This window comes from Halichoeres trimaculatus, unplaced genomic scaffold (genome assembly GCF_033239565.1).
Source record: "Halichoeres trimaculatus isolate MK-OKI-2021-1 unplaced genomic scaffold, fHalTri1.1 fHalTri1_scaffold_21, whole genome shotgun sequence".
Taxonomy (NCBI): domain Eukaryota; kingdom Metazoa; phylum Chordata; class Actinopteri; order Labriformes; family Labridae; genus Halichoeres; species Halichoeres trimaculatus.
In genome coordinates this window covers 8,469,034-8,494,314 of record NW_027437199.1, presented here as the reverse complement: position 1 = coordinate 8,494,314, position 25,281 = coordinate 8,469,034, and the positions used below count along the sequence as shown (strand labels likewise).

At 40.6% G+C, this 25,281-nt stretch overlaps 2 protein-coding genes across 3 annotated transcripts in view; both read left to right on the top strand.

Moving 5' to 3' along the window:
* Positions 1 to 558: 558 nt before the first annotated feature.
* On the top strand, positions 559 to 15,865 carry LOC141810910 (thioredoxin reductase 1, cytoplasmic-like). Its single transcript, XM_074698772.1, has 15 exons — positions 559 to 734; positions 1,359 to 1,512; positions 2,271 to 2,343; positions 3,261 to 3,377; positions 3,578 to 3,720; positions 3,816 to 3,931; positions 4,012 to 4,237; positions 4,320 to 4,359; positions 6,884 to 6,969; positions 7,784 to 7,860; positions 7,943 to 8,099; positions 9,109 to 9,216; positions 9,342 to 9,437; positions 11,661 to 11,795; positions 14,399 to 15,865. Exons 2-15 carry the CDS (start codon positions 1,423 to 1,425, stop codon positions 14,462 to 14,464), a joined length of 1,530 nt encoding a protein of 509 aa, XP_074554873.1. The 5' UTR covers positions 559 to 734; positions 1,359 to 1,422; the 3' UTR covers positions 14,465 to 15,865.
* A 1,828-nt stretch (positions 15,866 to 17,693) lies between these two features.
* Positions 17,694 to 25,281, top strand: part of chst11 (carbohydrate (chondroitin 4) sulfotransferase 11) — a 122,681-nt gene continuing 115,093 nt past the window's right edge. Inside the window, exon 1 of one of the 2 annotated variants that reach the window (XM_074698746.1) lies at positions 17,694 to 17,897. In XM_074698746.1, coding sequence (XP_074554847.1) covers positions 17,795 to 17,897 — 103 coding nt within the window. In that variant the 5' untranslated portion in view covers positions 17,694 to 17,794. Of the gene's footprint in view, positions 17,913 to 25,281 lie in introns of both variants that reach the window. The other variant, XM_074698745.1, reaches the window with a different exon arrangement.

The following is a 25,281-nucleotide window of genomic DNA, read 5'->3' as shown; positions in this document are numbered from 1 at the left end:
AAAGACACTGGTTTCGTGACAAGTCAAATGCAGTTTTTTTATGTATGCTTTGTTTTTGATATCCAGACTAATAATTAATTTACCCAATTCGAACGCAGCAGGCTTTTCCAATGACTCATTTTTAAGTTCCTGCTTTATTGGTGCCACGCGAACGCATCTCTTCTCGTCCACATTAGTGATGGGATGTACGACTCTTTAAACGAAGAGTATTTTTGAGCTCAACTCTTTAAAAAGAGTCTGTCCAATTGGCTCATTACATTTATTTTTAATCTCCAAAATAAAGCATCGTTACCGAAAATGAATTGTGAAGTTTAAACACAAAGACTTGTCTCAATTAGACAAACATTTCCAATCCCTGATCATGTCTTATTTGGAAAATTGTAACTATATTTGCAGTGAAACAAAATATAAATAAAAGGAAAGCACAAAGGAAAAAACTAGCACACTGAACCAAGAAGATGAAAAGGATAAACAACAATCGGCGGTTATCAGTTGCTGGCGCTTCGTTCACTTCAAAGAGTCGGCTCTAAGAGCCGGATCGTTCGCGATTGACTCAGCATTACTCCACATTTTCTTACAAATGTTTGCTGGCGTGAGGGGAAAACCACTCATGTCTCTTCACATACATGCAAAATAACTCCTTAGGGCTTCTAAAAACACCGAAGGACATATGGTCTGGAAAGCTGAAGCTGGTTGAATTTAGCAAGGCGAGTTTTGTTTAGATTTTTTTCAACGTGAGTGCAAACATTTCACCCAAACATTCACATTTTAACACATTAAGAAGGTGGTGTCATCCTGCATACACCTTTTTATTTGAACTAGCAGCATTTGTTTCCAATTAAAGTTAGCTAAAGGTTTAAGAAACGTTCAGACGGTAAGCAAAGTGTTTTCAAAACTCAATGTAGCAGCTGTTTGAAGCTTGATGTTTTATTTTATCACCGCTAGGTGGCACCCTATTGCATGAAAAATCCTTTACTACTTGTTCTACATTAACTACTTGTACTCAGTTGGACGTTTTTTCAGATTTATGATTCCGATTTAGAATTTCAAGATGAAACTGTACGGTAGTTTATTTATTTATTTATTTATTTATTTATTTATTTATTTATTTATTTTTTACTTGCAAGGTGTTAACTTTTTGTTTCTGTCAATTATTCTTTTGCACTCCTCACTGCAACCATAGGCTGCATAAAACATTGCAACATCTGTGATTATAGACAGTATCCGTATGTAAGCAAGAAGCAAAATTCTCCAAACTAACTGTCTGATGACGTCATCCAGTACTGTCAATCTGCAGTCAGGAGCTCAGGGGTCAAAGTCTCTCCTCTCTCATGCTGTTAGTGACTTTCATTTTACAGACTTGAGTGTCCAAGACAAACAGACGAGGACACAACTCTATGTCTGGATCTGAAGCAGTGTAAAATGGAGCCACCTGTGGGGCCTTCATCGGAGTCCTTTGATTATGACCTGCTGGTTATTGGAGGGGGGTCAGGAGGCCTGGCTGTGGCAAAGGTCGGCAGAATTATTATTTTACAGCATTGTCAGTGGATTTTCTGCTACTAGTGCAGCTATCTACTTCCTTTGTTCAATCTTAGATTTTAGCTGTGGAATTCAGAGCAACACTCATGACAGAAAACAACTTTAAAAATGCATGAACCATGTTTTATTGAACACTTTTACATGTTATCTGAGGAAAACAATGTTAGAAACAAAGCAAACATAGCATCAGATTCCTGCTCTGTCCTTCTACTGTGATTTGTTTTGCTCACTGCTGACGATGTGCAACACTTCACGTCTTAATTGGGCACAGAGCAACACCAGCAGACATCATATATCATAAAAAGAAATGCATTTTAAACTGACAGAGGGCTATTTAGCATAATAAGCTGACAATTCACCACGTTCAACACAAGCCAATGATTTTTGCATGTTCATTAGAGCTAAAACAATTTAACATTTTTGCAATTAGCTGAATATGTCATGCTGATCGGCAGTTTAATGAAGCGTGTGACATTTTGCAGAAGTAAACAATCAGCCTATGGAGAAAAACTGCCAAGTGAATGGATAAGAAAATAAAGACTGTTGTTCCCAGCATCAGTGCCCAGAAAGTAAATGAGAAATTTTCACTTTCAGGTAGTGACACATGGAGCTGAGATTTTAGCTCGAGGAGGACAGATGCTTAACCCATTTCAATATTTAATTTCCCTCCTCTCGCTGTGCGACTCCATCACGCTCATTTATTCTGTTTTCCTTTCCTCTCGCTCATTCAGGAAGCTGCAGGGTTGAGGAGGAAGGTGCTGATCCTTGACCTTGCTGCTCCCTCTCCGAGAGGCATCAAGAGGGGTGAGAGTTTAATGCTCAGTCTGGAGAGCTGAATGATTATAAATCACCTCTCCTCTCCTTCCCTTCTGCAGCTGAACAGATTGGTTTTCTATTGGCCCTCTTTTAGCCTCATTAACTGTCCTTTCTAGTCTTATCGTTTCCTTTTTGTCCCCTCTTTTTCCTCACCTTTCTCTACTCTACTACCTCACCATGTCAGACATTTACAAAGTGCTTATCACAGTTTAGCTTCTGTTTAATCTTTTTTTATTCTGTTCTTTAGTTTCCTAAAGGCTTGTTTGAAAATGTTCAAAACTTCCTCTAATTCCACTTTTCTTTTGCCCTTTGCCACAATACTTTTGATCTCTTCTGTCCTTGGTAAAGTTCCTTGTTGCACAAAAATAAATGTCTTTTCCTTTCTTGGTGGTTCCTACTTTTCTTCATCTTTTTGATTCTCTTTCTCCTTTATCTTCTTTATTGCTTAGCCTATTCTGCCTTTCTGTTGTATAGTTTCTTTACTTTTCTTATCTTTTTTGGATTGTTCTTTCCTTCACCATCCCTCTGTCTTGTACGTTTTCATCTTTCCTTTCCCTTTTTGCTTCTTTCCTTTCCAGCCTGTACCTTTTGTACCTTCTTCACTTTCTTTTTTCCCCCTCTTTTCCTTCTTTCCCTTCTTCCCCTTTGCTTCTTTCCTTTCTCCCTTTCCCTTCTTTCCTTTCTTTCCTTCCTTTTCCTTTTCTCCTTTCCCTCTTCGTCCCTTTCCCTATTTTCCCCTTTGCCTCCTTCCTTTCCCCTCTCTTCCTCTCTTCAAGCCCTTTCTTATCCTTTGTCTTTTAACCTTACTTTTCCTTCTTTGTCTTCCTTCATTTCCCTTTCCTCCATAAATATTTCCCTTTTACTCATCCTAACTTTCTTTTTCCTCGTCCTTTCCTTCTCATCAGAACTCGGTGGCTCCAGCTTGAACACAGACAGGATTAGGAAATTTCTCCAACAGTCTTCTCTTCTGGGAAAAGCCATCCAAGACTCTGAGAAATATGGTTGGAGGTTTAAAGAGCAGGGTAATTAAAAAGTCATTAAATCATTTATGTCACCCCTGTTAATAATTAAAATCTTCCAATCAAATAAAATGAGAAGAAACTGAACTAAGAGTGACAGCTTGAAATAGCGCATCATCATAGGAATGGTAAACATAGGCAGACTGAGCATGAGTTTGTTTTATTAGCTACACGTAAGAAAAATGAGATTTCTGCCTCCTCAGGGTCCCACAGCTGGATAGAGCTGGCAGACGCTGTGAAGGAGCAGCTGCAAACTCGCAGCGGGGAGTTAAAGAGGGAACTGAAAAGATGTGGGGTCTTTTACCTGAATGCTCGTGGTGAGATCGTAGCGCCTCACACAGTAGAGGTAGAAATCTACACAGTTCAATCTTCAATTACTTACTTCAAAAGTCGTCTCTTTGTGGGCCTAAAATAAAAAAACTGTGTCCTGACTTTCATCAGGCGACAGACCTGAACGGGCAGAAGAGGCGTCTAACAGCAGAGACTGTGGTCGTTGCTACAGGAGACAGTCCTCAGTACCTGGACGTACCTGGAGAACAAGAATTCTGCATAACCAGGTGAGCAGACATGAGACGGACTGACCTTGTAGAGTAAAATGACACCTAAAACATAACCATGACCCCTCTCATGTCTGCAGTGAGGACCTGCTCTCCTTGACTCACCCACCAGGTCGTACCCTGGTCGTGGGCGGGTCTGCAGAGGGGTTAGAGTGTGCTGGCTTCCTGATTGGCCACAGCATGCCAGTTACCGTTATGCTGCCGACTCACCTGCTGCTGGGGTTTGATCAGAAAATGGCTCAGAAGATTGAAAACCATATGATGGTCAGCGGAGTAGACTTCCTCTATCAATGCTCACTCTTGAAGGTGAATGAGTGACCTGAATGAATTTAAAACATTATGAAAGTAAAGATGTTGTCTTATTTTAACAAAGTTTTATCTGTATTAGGTGGAGCAGAGTGAAGGCTGCAGTGGGGACGCTGGTTCAGGTAAAGAAGCTATTATGAGCCTAATTTATCGAAAGTACAACACAGACTTAACACCAGAGAGAAAAATTAGAAGAACTGAGAACTAGCTCTAACTGGGGTATTGCTACCACACCAGAAAAAACAATATATCATTAGCATTAAAATTTGATTATTTATATGTTTGAATGGGAGAACTGTACGGAGAACAGTGAGTGTGATGAATTCATATTACTTAGATGATAGACATGGGGAGATTGTGCTGTTATTAAGCACTAGATGATACAATGATAATTTTTCATATAATGGAGTGCAGATAGCCCAGTGGCTATAGGTTGCACTCTGAGCTTTACCCTTGCACAAGTGGCCTGGGTTCAACACCAACCTGTGACCCCTTTCCCAAATGCCACTCTCAGCCCGTTTCCAGCTCTATCCATTGTCCTCTACTATTGCATGAAAGGTGTAAAAAATAGTCTGGAAAAATAACTTAAAATAAAAAGGTTGTCATTAAGGGGTGGGAGAAAAAATTTAAAATCTACATATTAGGATTTTTTGTTTGACGACATCAAAATCAGGATTCTTTTTCAAAAAATGTGGGTTTTTTTTCAATTTCAAATGATTAATTTCAGTCTTTGTTTATAAACTTGATTAGATAAAAAGTTAAAATTTTTCTCCAGCAGAGGGTGAAATGTTTCTCTCTGGCTCAGGTGATGTGCATTTTATGGGAAAATATGGCTCCTGATAAAGTCTGTATACATTATCGTCACCATTTAACTTTTTCACATGGCCTGGTGTTAAAAAAGAGAACTTGAAATCTCTAAAATCATAGATATTGAAGAATCGCAACTTAAATCGAATCAGCACCCCAAAAATCGTAAAAGAATTGAATTGGGAGAAAAGCATTTTGTCCCCGCCTTAGTATTCATACACTTAGACTGATTTTAAGATACATGGGGCTTTACAGAAGAAAGAATCAGTCCAACCCTTTGGAGGAAGCTTCAAAGTCTTCCAGATTGTGAAGGAAAGCCTCTTAAATAAAACATTTAGTTTTATTTTGTTGAAATGCTTCATTCATTCATTCATTTTTTCACAGCATCCAAATTTTGTCTGATTTTCACCGTTCAAATGTGAAACAATTTAGCATGTAACTGATAATTGTGATTGTGTTTTTGAAATTTTAAACCCTTATACTTTTTAAGATATGAAACACTTTAAACATTTTCCCCATCAAAATGAATGGTGATGTTTCATCACCATGGAAACCACACAGTGGTTTATACTAGCTGTTCAAAACTTTCAGGAACAACAGGTTTATCTGCCTCTGCTTACTTTTATCATTTTCTGCTTTCAGCCTCAACATTTCAGCATTTGTTACAAGGAAATGCAACTTCTCTAGTAATAAAAGAAACTACTATATTATAAAAAGAGAAAAAAAACACCCTAAACACAAATCAGAGGGCCTTTTTAGAACCTATGCTTTGATTTTAAAGATTTGGGATATTCTAGTAACGATACGTCTGTATGGTCTCTGAAAACATTATAAATTATTTTGCTGTGATCGAATGATCTGAGTGTGTTTCCACAGCTGCCCACAGAACATTCTGTGTCCTCTGTGTATTATGAGTTATAGATCAGACCCAGATCCCAAAACATGATGAAATTTCAAGACATAGTTGAAAAGCCAGTGTTGACGTGAATATAAAATGACTTTGATCACAAGAAAACATCTAAGACTGAAAATATGAACCGAAGTTAAACACTCACAGAAACATATGACAACCTGTGTGTAAAAATGTTACTCACTGCACTTAGATGCGAAACAGTAATTCATTTAATGCATTATTATATATTATCATTGTATTCCATTCCTTTTAAGGACAGACTGTACTTTTAATCCTTTCCACTTTTAATATCTGAGGGTATTATGTCTGAAAAGTAAATATATCAACATAATATGATTAATTATTTATCAAGGTTTATTATAAGCAAATACTGCAGAAGTGTTTCCTTCCTCTCCAGCACAACACTTTTTCATTAGTTTTTTCAGTAAATGGTTTTATCTACTTTAAAGCTCCTTAGATGATAATACAGACTGTGTTCTTAAATTTCTTTAATGTTTGCAAACACCAAGAAAAGACAGCCCTCAGTTTCAAAGCCCTATTGTCTGAAACTATGGAGAGATTAATCCACCGCTGAAAATAGTCCCTAACAAAACACTTAATCCTTTTATTGAGGGATGTTTTATAAAATAAGTAAAATGACCTGCTGCTAATAGAGCCTTTTGAAGGAATGAAAATGTCTGTATGGAGGTGTTTTTATGTCTTCATATCCCATGACAGCCTTTGAAAACAGCAAAAGAAAAAAAAGTTTAGAGAAATCTACTGACATGTGTTTGGTGTGGATTTTGTAGAAGCACACTTAGAGCCATAAAGTTGGAAGTTTTAAGGCTGTAAATGGTAATTAAACTGTTTTAACCACAGGTTGAAATTTGTTGTGTGATGAATAGGAGACTCATAACTGAATTTGATTCTTGACTCTGATTCTGCAGCTGGAGCTGGAGCTGTTTCTAGAAAGAGACTGCGAGTGACCTACGCCACCAAGGACGGTCAGACTAAACAAGAGGAGTTTGATACAGTGAGTCATCTGTTTAAGCTATTTTAAGAATGAATTTGTTTAATTTGTCCATAATTTGACGTTTTGCACACACATTCTGAGGGACCAGATAATTTTTACTGCCACTGGTGAAGGGGAAATGATGCGTTTAAGACCTTAAAAAATGTCTAACATGTTTCGTTTAACTGGCTAGCTGACAAAGAAATGAGTCCTGGCTCTGCTACTGAAGAAAACCATTGAGACTGAAAATCCTCAAAGGAAGATTTCACATTGCTAGTTGACGCTGTCTCTGCTGAGGGACTGAGGCATCTTCAGCTGTCTAAATTCACATCTTTAAAGGAACATTTCATAAACAGTTATTTGAAGGAAACACTGAGTATATTTAGGCAGCATGGTGCATGTGTACAGATTGAAACACATTTTGGCATTGGCTGTTTTTGTGACTGAAATGGTGAAGTGGTTGCTGATGAAGTCACCCTGGCATCCAAAACTTCTATTTTCTCTTCTCCTCTCTGTTTTTCTGTGGTTGTAAGGTGATATAAATGATAAAAAAATATAGTAATAAAGATATAAAAGTAAAAAGCCTCTCTGTGCTGGTCATGTGACTGAAAACTATGAATTACCAAAGACTGCAGTTTCAATCTGCAGAATATGGGAGTTGATGGCATCCTGCTTTGTTTTGTATGAGTAGTTTGTGAACTTCAGTATTTGATATGTTTTATTTTATAGAAATAAAGAGTTTGTGGTTGAGCAGCAGCTTCCGTGTTCTGTAAAGTTAGAGCCAATCATTGACTGTTTCTGTTTCAAAGTTCTCTCTGTCTCTCTGCACCTACAGGTGCTGCTCGCTGTTGGAAAAAAGGCCTGCACCAGTGATATTGGTCTAGAGCGTGTCGGGGTGCAGTCCAAACAAGAGTGCGTCCAGTTTGTTCACCTTCTGTTTGCTCCAAACTGTGTGCCTGAAATTTTCTTTTAATGGTTCTGTTTGTGTCTGCAGCACTGGAAAGATCCTGGTGAATGAGAGGGATCAGACCAGTGTAGATCATATTTACGCTGTTGGGTCGGTGCAGCATGGACGCCCCTCTGCTACAGGCCTGTCAATGCATGCTGGGACCCTGCTGGCCCGTCGACTCTACAGAGAAGACAACATCTTGGTAAACAGTTTTTAGATAGTTGTGAGTTGTTTTGATATTTCATTTAAATCTGAGAAAAGGAAGTCTATCTATCTATCTATCTATCTATCTATCTATCTATCTATCTATCTATCTATCTATCTATCTATCTATCTATCTATCTATCTATCTATCTATCTATCTATCTATCTATCTATCTATCTATCTATCTATCTATCTATCTATCTATCTATCTATCTGGCTAGCTAGCTAAGCTCATTAGAAGTCTGTGTTGTGTTTTTTCTGTATTATTCTGATAATAATTCATGAACAGTTTTGATATTTTGTCCAACTCTTAAAGGAAATTCAATATTTTCAACCCAGCGTCAATATATTCCTTAAATTACGAGTTTTAGATTGGCTTAGATTGTGATTTTAAGCATCAGACAACCTCACAAACAAGATCCCAACAGACAGACCTGCTGGTTTTAGAGTGATGAACTTTTTTTTCAAGCCATTGCATTACTTCCTTCTTAGCTCCAAGACTATTAAAGGACAAAAAAGTCAGACTGTGCAAATTGCTCATCTATTCACGCCTTAATAGCTTTGTTGATGTTATATTGTGAAACTTCAGTGTTTTTAAAGATTTGTTCTGATCCAACACGGCATTTTTCTCAGGCTGCACAGAGCGTAAATTCAATCCAAAGTTTGGTCATTTTTGTGATTATGATGTTTCACAAGCTGTAATCGCTGCACCATGATTAGAGTCTGTTGGCTCAGAAGGAAACACTGAAATGACTTTGGGATGAAAAAACAGAGCCTGGCCACAAGAAACATTTTTGGTCAACATACAACTTTATCGGACACCTTAATGTACCAATTTAGTGAATCTTATCCAAATTGTAGCACTTATTACTTGTCAGTAAGACCTGAATTAAAACAAAAAGGTTGAAAAAATACTACAAAACTTTTTAAAGTTTATCTGAACCGTAATTTAGACTTGAAAACAAAAACTGCATGTATTTGAGTTGATGAATTTCATTGTTCACAGTGCGATTACAGCAACGTGCCAACTGTCGTTCTCACTCCTCTTGAATACGCTGCCTGCGGTCTCTCCGAGGAGAAAGCCAACCTCACTTTTGGAGAAGACAACGTAGAGGTGAGCTACAGATTAGTGCACTAGCACGTCTCTTTAAAAAAAACAACAAAAAAAAAAAACAGGATTTCTTATCATGAAGCGTAATCTGACGTGGAAAATATCTGCCTCCTCTGCGCCCTCTGCAGGTGTATCACAGCTACTACTGGCCTCTGGAGTGGGAGCTTCCTGCGAGGAATAAAAACTCCTGCTATGTTAAAGCCGTTTGCCACATCTCTGACAATGTAGGTGTTTTCAAAACTGGACATGAAGCTGTGACATCATGGTTGATAGCTCTGTTGTTTTTCAGTGCTTCATTGAGGCTACTGTCTCTTTAAGACACTTAGAGCACTTTGGTACCTTGTATGTTCTCCAGGGACAAATTATAAAATGTGGCGTATGTTTCCGGAAAGTTTACGCAGGTATGTGTCTTTTATGCCCTTATTAGGAGATTCCAAAATTGAGCAATTCTCACGTCCTTCTCGCAAAAAAAGTCTCACGCCTTTACCTCCCTTTTTGGAACTGTGCACACATTAAACATTAGCATCCAATGTTGAAATTTGATGGCTTTTGCAAGATTTAAGAAATATTTATAATCTTTGTCTAATTTTCTTGTGTCTAAATTTAGAAATGCAATATTCTATACCTTTACTCTAACATTCTTGATATAAGCAACACTTAATTTGAATTATGTGAACTATACTGTGGCGTACTATTGCTGAAAGTGCTCAACTGATGATCAGGTATCGCTGACTGCAGCAGTAAACATGTTTTCAGCAAACTGAAACCTCACACACATTTGTGAAACCTCATCCATAAATAATTCTTGCAATTTGTGTTTTTTCCCTGAGCTTCAGTGACAGAATCACCAAGCTATACATAGTTCAAACCTCATTATCCCACCTACCTCTTGTTATATATTTAGCTCGTTCCTCAGTTGTCTTGGCACCACTTGAGATGACTGCATCTCCGAGAGCATCCCTGCCAAGCTGAGGATAACTGTGTTAATATCAATGTTCTCTGCTCATCAACACTCATTATCTGTGTGTAAATTATGTATAATGTGATCCCTCAGATGTTTTAATTGCACTTTATTCCCTGTCTGCGGTAAGTGATCATTATTGGAATACAGCGCAACTCCCATTAGCGGTAAAGTAGATTTTAATATCAATTTGTTTTTATGGCACTGAATTTACTCTCCTGTGGATATTCAAAGTCGGTCCAGTGACTCAGATTCTAACTCAGCTGGGGAGGATCCTTGTGACTCAAATTCTGTCTTCAGATTGAGACCAGATATAGTATGAATCATTTCAGTTTAGTCTGGGTCTGAGACATTGTGTACTTTGACTCTTATGAACTGAAGAACAAGTAAAATATGACAGGATAAGACATACAGCTGACTGGAAACTTGGGACCTGATTTAGACAGCTTTTTCTTTTCTTTTTTTTACTTAACATGGCAGCAATTGTGCTGACTCTAAAAGTGTGCTGAATCTAAAAGTCAGCAAGGACTTTAGTGAGTCAGAGTTCGGAGTCAGTTCAGAGTTCAAGAAATAAAAAAATCAAGCGTAGCGTTAGTTCAGGCAGGCCACGACGCCAGGCTCTAACAGCTTAGCTGTCATTGTCCGTGCAGATCAGCTGATTGCTCGGCTGACACCCGTGTCTGCTTCCTATTGGAAAACTGCATTCAGAGCGGGCAATTTAAACAGCTCCAGCCCAGCCTCCTTCCTGCTTCGTCTGATGGCCTTTTGCAACCCACCTCCACCCCAACTCCTGTCAATGTATTCATGTCAATTAATCTGCTTATGCCGTTCAGGATGGCTCGTGATGGGCAGGAATGTGTGCTCTTCCTGCCTCAGGCTTACCACGCAAGTGTGTGGAAGAGCAGGAAGTCCCCAGAACAGAACCAAACCGCCAAATAAAACTATGGAAGTTGATAAAGATTATTTTGACAGAGTGGTCTTAACTGAATTGGGACTCGATTGATAGGTTTTAAAAGATTTAACATGAGACTATGACTCATTTTGGACTTTGGACTTGGAGGTTGAGGTTGGGAGACCCACCTATTTCTGGGAGTTGGGCCAAGGTTATTAAAGTTAACGAAGCAACAAAAAACGAGGGTTGAAAAAAACACTTTAGTTAGTTGTGATTTAATGTTGACAATTCACATAAACATTTTTGAGTGTATGAGACTCCAAGGAGACAGAACTTTCATCTTTTTTTACCTGCGATCTTGAAATAGTCTCATAATAATATTAAACTCAACAAGAATCCATTTAAAACATTTAGAGAAGGTATTCTGCAGTGGTCTGCTCAAACTTGAAAGTCTATCAGTAAAATGAAGAGTGAGGTTGCGTTAGCTCTGCTTTGTGACGTTGGAGTTGGTAGATGAGCAAACAGTCTAATCACTTTCTGGATTCTACACTACACAACAAACTGAGTTTACAAAGTTAGCTTGTGTCTCCACAGGAGCGTGTGGTCGGTCTCCACGTCATGGGCCCAAATGCTGCAGATATCCTCCAAGGTTTTGTTGCAGCGATGAAATGTGGCCTCACTAAAGAACAGCTGGATGCCACAGTGGGACTCCATCCTGGGTCAGCTCAGGTCAGTTCCCCATATTTTCCACGATGTTGCACGTCAACATCTCCACTTCAATGGCTGTTAACTTCTGCTTTTGACACCAATCGATTATTCCCTCACTCGTGATATCTCTTCTTTGTCACTGCCTTGACTTGCTGTCTCAGTCTGTTTCGGAGGTCACTTTGAGAGATTATCACAATCGGTCCTTGAAAAAGCTGAGCAGTCTGGGGTCAATGCCAGAGCAGCACATTCAAATCAGTTTCCTCCTCCGAGCGCCGCCACCCGTCTGAATTATTCATGGACAATATTTAATAAACCTTGTCGCTCACAGTCGGCCTCTGTGGATTCTGACCCCACAGTACATGAGTGGGTTAATGCTTGACATTTTCAGACTTAATTAATGAAGCATTCAATGGGGTGTTAAACAGAGGTCATCGGTCCTGGAGGTGTCAGATGAGAGGGTGTTTGGAGATATTAGTTAATGGCTGGTCAGAGATCCCTGTTGGCCTGATTGATTAATCAGATTGATCGCTCTGTGAGCGGAAGGACTCGTAGTAATTATGAACCTTTTATTGACTGAATGATTAAGAGCACGGAGGTTTGGTGTTCGATTTTTGGCTTTCATTTTTTCTCAAACATACTGTTATTATACTCTTTGATGCATTAAACCAAGGGCGTCAAAACATTTCTCAAATAGGGCCACATTTGATTTCATGAAAATGACCAAGGGCCAGTGGCTCCTGCTGACACATTTTTTAACCATGAAAGTAACACATGAAAGCTCTCTTTAGCAACTTTTTATTTTATCTATTTCTGAAAAAATCAGTCATTGTCATCAAACATACTTAAAATAATACCTAACGTGTTTCTCATTTTTCTCTTGACACCAGATGATAGGCCATCAGTTTTCTGCTACATAAACATCAGTGAACTCTTGCTTACATCTCTTACAGGAGGCAGGTCTAGTAGCAATCTATCAACACCCTTACAGCAGACTGTAGTGAATTAAAGTTGAATATTTATGTGGCAGTGATGATGTGATATTGAATTAATGTTAGGTAGCCTTTGGTGCTTGAACCCTACAGGGAGTTCAGGTGATCGAAGGGCGTCTTCTTTAACCAGCAGCAAAATCAATCCCTGGTGGAGTTCGGACACTGGTGGTGGAGGTATTGACTGGTTGGGGAGGCTGATGAAGCTGCTAAGAGCAGACAGTGATACATGAAATATTTTAGCATACATGAAATATTTTAGCACACAGGAATTAATAGTTATCATAACAACTACATATGGCCAGCATGAAAATATCATACATGTGTTATATTTCCATTTTTTATTCATTTATTTTCTATTCCTTTAGAAAGACACAGAACAGAGTGGCATTACATTCTTTGAAATATGAGGGATAGAAGATGTTTGCCAGAAGTAAAAATGTAAATCAGGTACCAAAATCTGGTACTTAAATGTACATTTTTGACATCAGGAAGGGTTCTCCAATGTTGTTCTCTTACAAGTACCTTACACAAAAAGAAAGGCAGTTCAGGTTTGCAAGATTATTTCCTTGGTGAACAGTGCTTCTTGACTGTATTCTTATACTGGGAAATTCAGGAGGAGTCACAGCAACAATCAAGGAAAACAAAAGAAAGAAAGTGTAGAGAAAGTGCAAAAAGGTCGATAAGAAAATAGATGCTGACAGCTTGTCCATCATTCTCCAGTCAGCCAGCCTCCACCTCCACAGGGTCCAGGACTGAGCTTCTTCAGCAGTCTGTTCAGTCTCTGTCTCCTGGATCCTGTCTGCTCACAGCAGGTGAAGCTCTTCCAATGTGGCGTTGGTGTCTGGTGTAAGCTCTTTTAGCCATATCTGTGAATAGCATGTTGCTACTCTGCCTTCTGGTATTCCCTCTGTTGCTGGGTTAGCATGGCTAGCTTGTCCATCTTATTGGAGATAGATCTTACGTTCCCAATAATGATGGATGGAAGGACAGGTCGATGTTGTCACTCTATAGCTCACACCTGAGAACCAGTACGTTGTCCTCACCTCCTTCTCCTCACCTTGTGGGGAAACATCCAGCCTTGCACCAGTTAGCATTGACATGCTACAGGCTTCTAACAGCTGATTTCACATGTAAACAATGCAGCCATGGTTACATGTAGGATCTCCAGACAAACACAGGGGCAAAAATAGTAAAAATATCACTGAAGTCAAAACCAGTTTGGTGTCCATGACCAACAAAGAACCATACAAAGTAATGATCCACACCAAATGCAAAGATGAAAAAAAAGAGATGAAAAAGTTACAAGTCATAAACACTAAATTTCTCACATTTTGTACAATTTTAATTACCATCAACCCTGAAATATATGTATAAAAAAATTACCAGCAGTTTTTTGATACTTAAGCCCCGCCCATTTCCCCTCTATAATTGTCTAAAAAAGCCATGTGAGAATTTCTGAGAGATTGTTTTTATTTCTAACAAACACATCTCACTAAATGTTACAACCTGTCCACACCCAGCAGAGCACAAAGTGATATTGATTTTCCTGACCTTTACAGCTGTTGCAGAGCAGTGCAGTCTCCTAACATGTTGATTCGCATAATAAAGTGTTATCTCCCTCTGTGTCCTGCTCAGGTGCTCACCTCTCTGACCCAAACCCAGCGGATGTCTGAGGCCTTAATGATAAGGGGCAACTGCTGAGGTTAGGCCCCTGCTGTCAGTCACTGCTGCCCAAAGCGACAGTTGAAGACGGCAGGGGAGCACCTGCGATCACCCTTGAAGAGTGACAGCTGCAGGATGATCACATGATCACTGGATGACATCCTCACCTGAAGCCTGAGCGACAGGCGGGCGAGGATTGATGCTCTGCTGCTGACACACTTCCTATTTTCTTGCGTGTGTGCTGCTTTTTTAGGTTCGTTTGCATTTTTTATGAATGATTTTTCTTGGAGCTTTATTTCGAAATGTATAGTAATGCATTTTAATGGCTCTTAACTCTAAAGGAGTTAAGATGCTCCCTGAGGTGCTGCCCCTGAAAGCCTCTGCAAGCTTTAATACAGCTGAGTTTTTAAAGGCTGCAGGAGAGTGATAAGACCCTGGGATTTGATGCATTTACATGCAGTAAAAGCTCAGACTTATGTGCTGTGTTTTTATTGCTCTGGGTTGAGCCTCAAGGGTTTTACAGCCTTAATTTCATGTAATGAACTAGACGGGGATTATAGAATTACCCAAATTAATAGTGTTTATCGGTGAATGCACAGCTTTAATTGATGCATATGGTGCCTTTATTGCGACATTAGGCCAGAGTTCCCGATGCTCTCCCTTGTTTGCTTTCTCTCTTTTATATTCTCTCTCTGATTCAGCGACGTCAAGCGAAGCAGCTCTCTTCAAACAACTGTTGAATATTCATGCTGAATCATTAAGTGAAGTGTCTCATACAAATGAATGCAGGGACCGGAGTGCAGATATTTTTAAAAGCACGCCGCTGACCCTCCAAGTTTCCTGCACCACCTCTGCTCTGCTCTCTGCATTTCAATCAGTAACCGTCCATCTGTGTGCGTGCAACATGGGTGTGCCCCCGTGCAAGGGCGTCATTTTCATTCTCTGGCTGCCTTTGTTGCTTTTTCACGAGAGCACAAGCTTTGGTTTTTGTCCCTTCTATGGTAATATCTGTGCTATCATGCTCTGTGTGTCGCTCTCCAAGCACTGCAGCTACCAGATGCAAATTTTCCAAGATTTACCCTCCAGACCACCTTCTGATTTCTCCCCCTGACAGACCTGCTTGCGTAAGTAAGACAGATCTCCTAATTAGAAAAAGTGCACAGGACTGTGTCTCTTTTGGCATGTTCCTGAAAATGCCATTAGAGCATAATTCAATCAAAGAAGAGAAGCGTCTCTGACTTTGTGCAAGTTTCACAGCAAGGTTAAGATGCTGCAGAGGGGTCTATCTATCACTGCCTGCTGATCTTGGACTGAGTTCAGAAGTCTGAGGTGACCTTTGTGCTGTGTGAGCAGTTACCACTAGATGGCACTGCAGCTGTATGAGGAAGAGGTCTAGAAACTCAGTGCATTTTGTGATTTTTGGAGAAAAAGAATAAAATGGCTTCAAAGACAAGTGTGTGTGCTGGAAAACATATCCCTACAACATGTTTTATATCTTTACTGTTTGCTTGAGTAACAACAGGTAGGCTTTCCCTAAACTCACAGACACAACTCCATTTAGTGCAGTTGTACTTTTATAGTTAACACTTAAATCTTAGATAAACTGCTGATTTTTACCACGACATGCACAGCTACCATCCCTTATACTTTTGTTATTGCTGCTTTTGTCACACCACAGGGTTCCCACAGAGGGATTTCCTCGTCCTATTCACTGGATTTACATCTGATGTAAGTTAATCTTCAGATGGTTAGACATTTCTCCTGGAAGCTTTCATTTTGATAGTATAGACTTGCTGTGGTTTTAGGCTACTTAAAAATTTCTGAGCCAGTGCTAGCTTAAATTGTTTTGCTTAATGGAAAACAATTAACAATAACCATTATATTTTACAAATCCACTCATTACTGCACACATTTGGAGTAACCCTTTTGTACACTGTTTTGGTTTGTTCTTCTGATGTCTTTTTTTTTTTAAACTAAACTCAAGTAAAGTTAAAAGCTTTGCTAAAAAGTATTAATTTTCCCTCTTCAGTCTTAAAGGGTCTTAATTTAGATTTTAAAAGATGTATAGGAACCCTGGAGTGACTCCTGGGCCGACCTTTTCAACCATGCCACTTGCTAGTGAACAAGTACTTCTAGGAGCATGCCTATGTTCCTACAGCCAGTGTTCCCGCAGCCCAGTGTTTCTACAGCCCAATGTTCTCACAGCACAATGTTCCCACAGCCCAGTGTTCCCACAGCCCAATGTTCCCACAGCCCAGTGTTCCCACAATCCAATGTTCCCATAGTCCAATGTTCCCACAGCCCAGTGTTCCCACAATCCAATGTTCCCATAGTCCAATGTTCCCACAGCCCAGTGTTACCAAAGCTCAATGTTACCACAGCCCAATGTTCCCACAGCCCAATGTTACCATAGTCCAATGTTCCCACAGCTCAATGTTCCCAAAGCCCAATGTTCTCGCAGCCTAGTGTTCCCACAGCTCAATGTTCCAACACTACTAAGTATTTTTTTTTCTTTTTTCAATTTAGGCCCTGTATTCCCTATATTCCCACAGTTCCCACATTTCTAAAAGTGTATTTTCCCCAAATCTGGCTTTGATTATCTGACTACCCTTTTCAAACAGCCCAATTCATTTTTTCTTATAATGATTGTGAAGATTTCTGCAGCTGCTGATTGAAATAAAGTTACTTATTCGTTCATTCATATACTGTAAAGTACGGCCAAATTTAAGTCCTACGTTTAATCGCAATAAAAACGTTTTTTGAAAATAGTATTTTATACAGTTGAAGCTAATGCAGCTGGTTTGAGGTTGAGCTGATCATCCTATTGTATGAATTTATAATGATGCAGCATTACATTCAACACAGTAGCCATGGGAGGCAACAAGTAAGCAAAATATGGAGTGGAGAAACCTGGCTTTACTTTATTTTGAAGCTTTAAATAAAACTTGTGGCACTTCAGGGGAAGTGCAAAAAAATTAAGACGTTCATTGTTTTTTAAACACTCATTTTTAATGAAAGAAACTCCAATCATTTCGACCTGAGGAGCATTAATGAGCAAAAATCTTTAACCCCTTATCCCTGTCATCACACTCTGTGATTCCACAGCATTGATTTTCACTGATTTTCATGTACAGCCTGAGCGCACATCTGGACGCGCTCATTCCCTCCAAACGGGGGTGCCACCACGCCGTGCCCGTCCTCCCCCTCCGGCTTCAAGCAGTGGTACGCCCCGTGTTGGATGCGTTCAGCTCATTGACCGGCAGACAATCCTCATCAGTACCAGCAGAGCGCCCGGACCCTCCAACAAACCGGCCCTTCATTCCCCCCACAGCGCGAGCGCCCTGCAGCCTGCAGCCCCTCCGTCCGGACATGAAACAGACTCTTAGCGAACTGATGAGGATGAGCAGGATATGCCGGATGGTTTTTGTCACCTGTTTGGGATCCTTTATACTGGTCATCTTTTATTTCCAAAGTATGTTCCAGCCAGGTAGGATCCTCTGTTTTCTTCTCTCACGGGTGTGTGTGGAGTTATGTGTGATGTGTGGCACCTTGCCTCCTGGCATGTGGACACATCGATCTGTTTAGGCAGTACAGTAGCGCAGCTGATAAATATTTAATACTTGTGATGTGTTGGAGTAAAGACTCTTTAATCGATCTCTCCTGTGGAACAATTACGCGCCTTTGGATTGATGGTCTTGTTGCGCTTTTGTCCGGTTTTTGTCGCGCGGTCCTTTCTCTCTGGAAGTGTGCTTTCTGTGCGTTTGGGTGTGATTGGATGCGAGCAAGCTGGCGCTGCATGCTCGCTCGCCCTCTCCTCACAGCTGACAAGTGGCGTGGGGATGGAAGTGAGGCTTTGTGTCTTCAGAAACGTGGCTTTCTGGCGATGGAAATGGGTGCACGGGCGGCAGTGGGGTTTGGCAACGTGGGCACTCGTAGGCTGAGGCGATCCACGCTGAGGCTCTAAGATGAGACAAAGAATAGGGAATCAATTTAGAGCCCTTATCTAAAAATAAACCCTCTTCAGGGACCGTTTAGGATCGATGTCCTCTCTTATCCGCGCGCGATACGAGACGCGTTTAATAATTTATCACACAATACAGAGAATCCTCTCTACACCAGCAGGGGTCCTGGGGGGAATTTGCATCACATTATGTTAAATTAGGAGATTTAATATGTTGCTTTGCCAAACCCCCTGGTTCAATGAATCACCGCCCTTGGATGAGGGACCCGTGCGCTGTACAGCAGCGTCTCTGTGCGCCAGAATCAAAGCGTTCAGACGCGCAGAGGAGGAGCGCAGCAGTCGTGCAGCGGTGTTGACTCAGTATGCTGCTGACCTACAGTACAACAGGTTTACTGTACTGTGCAAAAAAGGGGGGAGAAAAATGTCTGGGTATCTGCTTTCCATGAACAGAAACTGAATCATCTGAGCAGGGATGATAATCCCATAATGCTGCAGCTGAAGACAGAGAGTCTGGAGGCTCACAGGAGGATTCTATGGAAATTTTAACATCTTTAACGGTCTTCAGGTGCATCAGGTTCCGGTAAATTGATATTTCTGCTTGAGTCAGTGCTTTTGTGGTTTTCTTTAAGATAAAAGAGTCAGTGAGAGTGAAACACAAGTGAGTGTGTTTTACATAAAAAGGAGTAGATGAGAACACTCATTCTGATTGATGAGACAAAACAGAGAGGAAACATGAGATAGAGAAACTTCATCCACAGCAGCGTGAAATCAAAGCCCTCATCCTGTCACATCTCTCACCAGGAAGCGTTTCTCCTTGTCTGAGTCACCGCGTTGTTGCTGCTGACAGCCTTCACAGATATCCTTAACAGAAAGAAAATCAATACAATGCTCCATTGATGGGTTAAATCGCAACACTAACTTTGCCTTTGCTCCTCTCTGATCGCTAATTAATATTTTGGAGAGGGTTGAAAGCTTTTTGCATGTCAGCAGCTGCTAAACAGATCAATAACTGGATGGCGTTCAGACCCTCTGTATCTGTTGACATTGGCTTTGCTGCAGACTTCACTGCTGTTTGTGTTCACACATAATTAACAACAAAAACCAACCATTTTCCTTTGAAACATGCTTTTTTCCCCTCCTCTATCTTCTTTAAATCACAATTTACAACAATATTGGCGAGCAGAACTCTGACTTTTGGGACAAACAGAGCTTATGTGAGTAAAAACCTGGATTTAAGGATCAAGTGGGGTAATTACACCAAATACAGACATATTGACTTTGTATTTTCAAAAAAGGTTTGAAGCTGCTGTGAGGTTTCCTTTGATTTTAGCGCCCTCTATGGACATAGATCTGCATATTTGATTTACAGATCTCTGAAGTGTGTCTTCTCGTTAACGTTTACTGTTGAAAATGTAACAAAAGTTGGTATTTTAGTGTGGTGTCAGTTGATTGGCCTGACACACAGTTTAACCCCCACAGAGCTAGCGCTACCATTTGTGAATAAAGTTTCCACTGAAGGTAGATTTATAAACCAGATAAAATAGATTTATCATTCTTCTAGCATATAAAATCTGTGGAGTTATGCTTTCATTTTGTGCTGTTTCCACCAGTGTGTTTGCAAAAACCCAGTGTAAAGCGTAAACAACAAAAACATTACGATCCAGTGGCTAATCACATGGCATCATCTTACTTTTAACATCTACGTTTTTGAGGGAAGCAGCCATGACATTTCTGTATTTAGGGAAAAAAAAGTGTGAAATTATCTTTTTTTTTTTAATTCTTTATTGCTTTTTTGAGCAATTTATTTTGTAAGTCTTGAAATAAGTCAGTAGCCTACATTTTTTTTATTAACAATTGGGATATAAGGGTTGTATTGATGTGTAGCAAACATTTTCTTTAAAAAAAAAGTGACGCTACAGCACATAAAAATGTAAAGATATGCTCTGGCAGACTTGTACTGGTAGTCATAAAGGGTTAAGGCATTGAACATGACAATGCAGACACTCAGTCTTCTGGTTGTTTGTTTTATGGCAACAAAAATGACCAAATGTGTGAGACGGTCAGGCTGGAGAGGAGCGAGGTTTGATAGTTGGCTGCCGAACCATCAGATACCACCAGGGGGAGCTTGTTTTGTGAGCTGCACCTTTGATCTCAGGTGATTGTGATATTAACTTTGACTAATTTGTACAAAATCTACTTCCTGGCTTGTTGGAGTGCCTTCAAATTCAGCTCCTACAGACACTGGAAGCAAATTATCGATGCCTGCAGGCAACCCCTCACTTAGCAAATATGCTTCTTTTATTTTGCATTCAAGAAGATCTGGAAATAGAAACTGATATTATATCTTATTCGGAAAGTGTTCACAAACAATAAGACATCAGCTTATCTTCTTCTCCAACTGATGAAGTCTCCCCCTGCTGGACACTGGAAAGCGTACACATTTAATCTTTTGTCCTCACATGAAATAAAGAGGCTGTCATCTTCTCACAAACAGTCCATGATTTCTTTGGATCTTGTAGAAAAGTTTGTCAGATGTCTTTTGGCTGAGAATAACAGAACTGCATCTTGTATCAGGAACATCGAGCAGAGTAAGACCTCTCCTTAACTGTACATCTTTAAACCAGCTTCGTAGGAGGGATCCATTGTAAAAATTGAACCATTAAACCTCTGTAGAGGACCTCTGGACCCCAGTCTCACAGCTGGGCCAGTCCCTGCAGGCGTTGCATCAGCATCTCCTGCCCTACACCTACACACACACCCACATACGCAAGCATGCACACACACAAATATGCACACACACACACAGGGGTCACAAAGTGGATGTTTTATTTAGCTGTGATGACAGGGGGTTGCATCCAGGATGTTCTGATTGAAGAGATGTCTTAAGCTGCGTGTTGGTACAGGAGCTGGGATGAGTTTTAAAGCTGCAGTGTGTGTTTATGAATGATAACACAGGCGAGATTCACACTTGTAGGAAGTGTGAGTGTGTGTGTGTTGCTGATTTTCTTTGAACCCATTTTCTGATCTGTTTCTCGATCTGTTTTTTTTTTTTAATGAAATGACGTCAGCACTCTTTCATAATCCCATAACTTTTTTTTTCCCACTTTCAATTTTCCTCTCTCAGAAACACATTTGCAGACACACACACAAGGCAGAGAGAGCTGTTGTTGTCCCAAAGAAGACGTTCGAGGCAGCGTCTCCCTGCTTCAGGCATGTTTAGCCGGCCTGGGAATCCTGTCCGGCCTCCCAGTGCAAACTCTCACCTCTCTTCCAGGACTCATGGGGTCATGACCTCTTGTAAAAGAGACAAAGAAGGGAGGAGACACACTGCAAACACTGTGACCATAACTTACACACACACACTCAGAAAGGCTGTAAATCCTGCAGTGTGTTTTCGATTCTCATACAGGCAGAAATCAGAAGAGAAGCTCTACAGAGATGGTGCGAAAACTCAGCGCTGACTTGATTCTGACTTCTTGTTCTCCTTGTGACTCAGCAGCTCCTCCATCTGTTGCAAACACCAGAGAGAATGAACAGACCTGCAGAGAGCAGGAGAGCAGGAGCGTTAGCCTGCAGCACAGTTTCAACAGAAGTTTTAGCTCCGTCCAACTTTGAATCTGTTCAGAGCGTTCTGCCAGTTTTTTGTCAGAGTCCACAGAAAGCAGGACGGAAAGTGTTTTTCCTGCTGTCATGCTCCGTCTTCGGTTTGGCTCTTTGTACTCATGTGATAAAGAAATATGACAGTCACTCAGTGTTTTCAACAGGCGTGCTGGAGGAAAGAAATTCTCAGCTTGAGTTTCTGCACAAGTCCAACCCACAGACTTTATTAAACAAAGACGTGTTCTCTGTGATATCACCAGTTGATTGGTGTTGTATTGGAAAAGTTGACTCAACCTAACCTTGGTTAACTTAAAACCAGAGCTGGGTGGGCCTTTAGCCTCTTTGCTAACAGCTACAGTGTGTCTGCCTGTCAGTCAAGTCACCCATGCCCTTATATGGGCAAAACTAGGAAGTTTAATAACTTTAAAAATGACAAGTTATGAAAACACTCAGTGTGTGCTGATTGAGCTGCAAACACGTTTATTTTTGCTGTGAAGATAGCCTTTTTTGAATGGTGTGTATGTGGTTTCTGATGCCTCAAGTGGACGCTCAATGAACTGCAGTTTTAACACTTCTGCATCAGCTTAAAGTGATACTCCGGGATGGAACAAGTTGGGTCCTATCAGAAGGTTGAGGGCAGAAATTACCCCTACAGCAGTGTTTTTGTGCAGCAGAAGCCCAGAGCACTCGCACCAAACACCCCCTCCCTGCTCCTCTGCCGATTTCCTCTGCACTCAGACGGGGCCATATTTTACTTGACCAAAAATACAAATAAACGGACTCCCACCGAAAAATTCTGATATCGGTCTGCATTCAGGCTTTATTTAAAGAATTTTCAGCACGTTACTTTCACACAAAAACACCGCTAAATAAGGCTCTAGTTCTCATCATGTCTCTTTGTCCTGGCAGACTACCTGCGTTTGTTTATATCCGGCACGCCGCGCGCGCGGACTGATACACTAATTGGCGAGCGTCTCGTAGCCAGCTGTGGCTCTGCAGCGGAGGTGGCACCGTTTTACGACAAGATGAGAACTAGAGCCTTATTTAGCAGTGTTTTTGTGTGAAAGTAACGCGCTGAAAATTCTTTAAATAAAGCGTGAATGCAGACCGATATCAGATTTTTTCGGTGGGAGTCCGTTTATTTGTGTTATTGGTCAAGTAAAAATTGGCCCCGTCTGAGTGCAGAGGAAACCGGCAGACGAGCAGGGAGGGGGTGTTTGGTGCGTGCGCCCTGGGCTTCTGCTGCACAAAAACACTGCTGTAGGGGTAATTTCTGCCCTAAACCTTGTGATAGGACCCAACTTGTTCCATCCTGGAGTATCACTTTAAAGCTGGGACACATTACAGGATTCTTCAAACCTTCACACATTTAGAAAGCACACACTTGATGATCACAAAATACTCTGGAAGACTGTTTCCTGTTTTATTTTGAAGTTCTTGCTCCCTATGTGTCTTGTTTAGTTTGACTTCCTGCTGGATTACACTCATTAGCTTAACCTGTGTCTTGTCTCACTAATGTGTTAAGTTTCCCTGCATCTTTTTGTTAGTTCGTCTTGTCTTTTGTGTCACGCTGTTTTCCCTCTTCTTTTAGGCCATGTCCACACATAGTCGGGTACTTGGGAAGCCGCACATATTTTATATGTTTAAGCCTGTCGTCAACATGTTTTCTGAAAACTCAGGCCAAAGCGAAGATTTTGGAAAACTCTGGTTTCAAGTTTCATGTAGACAATGCGAAACAGAGTTTTTGGTTCTTTTACCAATTAGATGGAATGGGTTTCACATCTGAAAAAATACAGCCAAAACACCAAACGGCAGATTTGCCCAGTGGGTGTGGACGAAAATGTTTTAAAAAACGATTGAAAGGGGAAATTCATTTTTGAAATTCCCATCTATGTGTGTTCAAGGCTTTAGTGTCTTTATTGCTCCAATTAAGTGCTTTGTTTGTGTTTTTTGGGAGATTTTAGTATTTGGTTAAATACTACTTCAGTTTATTCTACAGTTGGGTCCCCTTCTCTTGTTTTTTGCCATAAACATCCATAAACTCTCCTGTAGAATTCCTCTTATATCTAATCCTATCGGTGCCTCTGCTTCAGAATCAGCTTTTCCTGTCTACCCTTCAAACAGAGCCACTTGTCCTGGCTGGGTCTCAGTTTCACTGTAACAAGCAACCAAATTCTGGTGAAAATTGGCCTGTCACACAACCCCAAATAAAGAAGTTGTCATTTAATTGTGAGAAACAGCTGAAGAGGAAGCTAAAATTCCTAAACCTTGGAGCTGATTTGCAGGAATCAAAAATTCATGGAAGCACGCAGCTTCAAAAACGGTTGTTTCTGACGCAACTGTGAGACATGAGGAGATGCTCAGGGCTTAACGGTGTCTTTGACACAGCACCACAGGGATTCTCACTTCAGTTGAAAAAAAACCCTCTTCTGTCATAAATTAACAATGCAAATCATGCATTTTCACACGATGCTGCATGTTGCAAAGCCGGAGCTCACAGTTCTTCATCTGGTGGTTACTTACAGCAACAATTTTTCTACTTTGGGTGCAGACTGAATGTCATCACTTACTTTGTTTGTTCTTTCATAACTTGCCAAACCTTGTCTAACAAAGGTCGCTTTGATTGATGCATGTTAGCAGAAATACGGGACTTAGGTGAACAGATACGTTACACCAAAGCATCAGCAAACTCCACCGCTAGAGACCGCTGATTTTAGGGACAAAGTTTTCATCTTGCGACAGTTGCTAATTGCCTCAAATCCCCCAAAGATGTTGAAGTCCTTCGAAGACTGAAATTTGAAGTTGAAATGAAATATCCGCTGTATGGAAAACGGCAAAACTAATCCGACAAAATGACTGCCGGCGTCTGAGAAAGCCGGTATTAGAATATCACTCAAGTTATTTAAGATGCTTACTGACAGCGGTCCCGTCTGGCAAATGAAATATTGAGCCGTGAATGTCAGGCGGTGAAAAGCTTTTTCCAAAATGAACATGAGAGGAAATCCTATAACAGATTTTAAGCACAGTAACCATCATTCTACACACACACACACACACACACGCACACACACACACACACACACACATAAATAGGTGGAACAAACAGCGGGTCAGCTCTACAAATGGAGGCTGTCACTCCTCTTTTTTTAGCTTGTTTAGTTTGGGAGAGGACCTGCGCCCTTCTTAGTCCTTCTTGTCTCTCTGATTTCACTCTGAGCTGAAGGTTTCAATGTGTGTGTGTGCGTGTGTGTTTGTGTGTGTGTGTGTGTGCCAGGTCTGGGTCCCTGCTGCTCCT